The 1,250-nt window shown below is 34.9% G+C and overlaps 1 protein-coding gene across 1 annotated transcript in view; it reads left to right on the top strand.

The window, feature by feature from the left end:
• LOC103588160 (utrophin-like) overlaps positions 1–1,250 on the top strand; it is a gene marked incomplete at its 5' end in the record, with an annotated part of 69,893 nt that overhangs the window by 31,709 nt on the left and 36,934 nt on the right. Inside the window, one exon of the mRNA XM_008569780.1 lies at positions 921–1,057. Within this exon, the coding sequence (XP_008568002.1) occupies positions 921–1,057 (137 nt within the window). The remainder of the gene's footprint in view (positions 1–920; positions 1,058–1,250) is intronic.

Genomic DNA, 1,250 nt, shown 5'->3' with positions numbered 1-1,250 from the left:
TCTCTCTGTCTCTCTGTCTCTGTGTCTCTCTCTCTGTCTCTCTCTCTTTGTCGTGGTAGGTTGGGCAGCCAACTAGGAGCCAGAGGATCAAGGTCTTAATTCATTTCTATGCAGATAACATAAATATTTTAAATACATCTTCATAAGGACTAAAGTTCATGTCTGCATTGCAAATAAAAACTAGGATTGGTGATAGCGAGTAGAAGACTGGGGCTTTGAGAAGAGTTCATGGGCTAGAATGAGGGTGGAGTTGGGGTAGTTTCAGTGCATTTCACTCTAAATAATTATTAAAACTAATCATTTTGAAATGCTTACGGAAACAGTAACATCAATTAAAAATTTAGTCCAGATGAAATAATTGTATGTCTTCATGTTTGGGAAAGGACAAAACAATTGACAGTATTTCTTCCCAAGCAGAGTGCCAGCATGGCCCTGTTCTTTCTTATTTATTGCTTTCTCTTTTTCAAGAGTAGAATGTGTGCTGGCTTGTGGGGAGCCAGGATGGACTATCTGGCTAAGCTCCATTTATTCAGCTTAGTTCAAGCCATGTAATATCCAGAATACTTTGTCAGTGCTTCATTTTTAATAGCAAATTGCACATTTTTAGTGATGGGAATCAGCCGATAACATTTCCGAAGCTAATTTTACTTTTTGGCCCAAGTTTCAAAGTATTAGGGAAATGAGCTAGTTATGGTTTATTTTCAACAGAAAATAAAAAATTATAAACTAATCACTGGATATATTTAATGAAGATTCCTGATTGTCAAGTGTTTTCATAACGTACATTATTCCAAAAATAGGTAAAACTACCAAAACTATTGGCATTTAATTGCATCAATTTACATTTGCTCTGATTTTATTGTAGGTAGTTATCTCCTTTGATTTTAATAAGAGAAGTGTCATTTTTTTCAACCTTATAGACAACATCTGGGGAAGATGTACGAGACTTCACAAAGGTGTTGAAGAACAAGTTCAGGTCAAAGAAATACTTTGCCAAACATCCTCGGCTTGGCTACTTGCCTGTCCAGACAGTTCTTGAAGGTGACAACTTAGAGACGTAAGTTTGATTTTAATATTAAATCTTCTGTGAACACTTATCTGATGTTGTCCTTTTTTAAATGTTAGTTACACAAGAGAAATTGCTTAAAATATTTGTGTCTTGGTAAAATGTTTCAGGGCTGTGTATGTTAAAAAAAAAAAAAATCAGACCAAATAGCCTATTCTTCCATTTTGACATCTTGACCTAAACT

Source organism: Galeopterus variegatus, unplaced genomic scaffold, assembly GCF_000696425.1.
Source record: "Galeopterus variegatus unplaced genomic scaffold, G_variegatus-3.0.2 Scaffold528, whole genome shotgun sequence".
Classification (NCBI taxonomy): domain Eukaryota; kingdom Metazoa; phylum Chordata; class Mammalia; order Dermoptera; family Cynocephalidae; genus Galeopterus; species Galeopterus variegatus.
The sequence above is the reverse complement of the archived record's forward strand: the minus strand, read 5'-3'. Positions and strand labels throughout refer to the sequence as shown.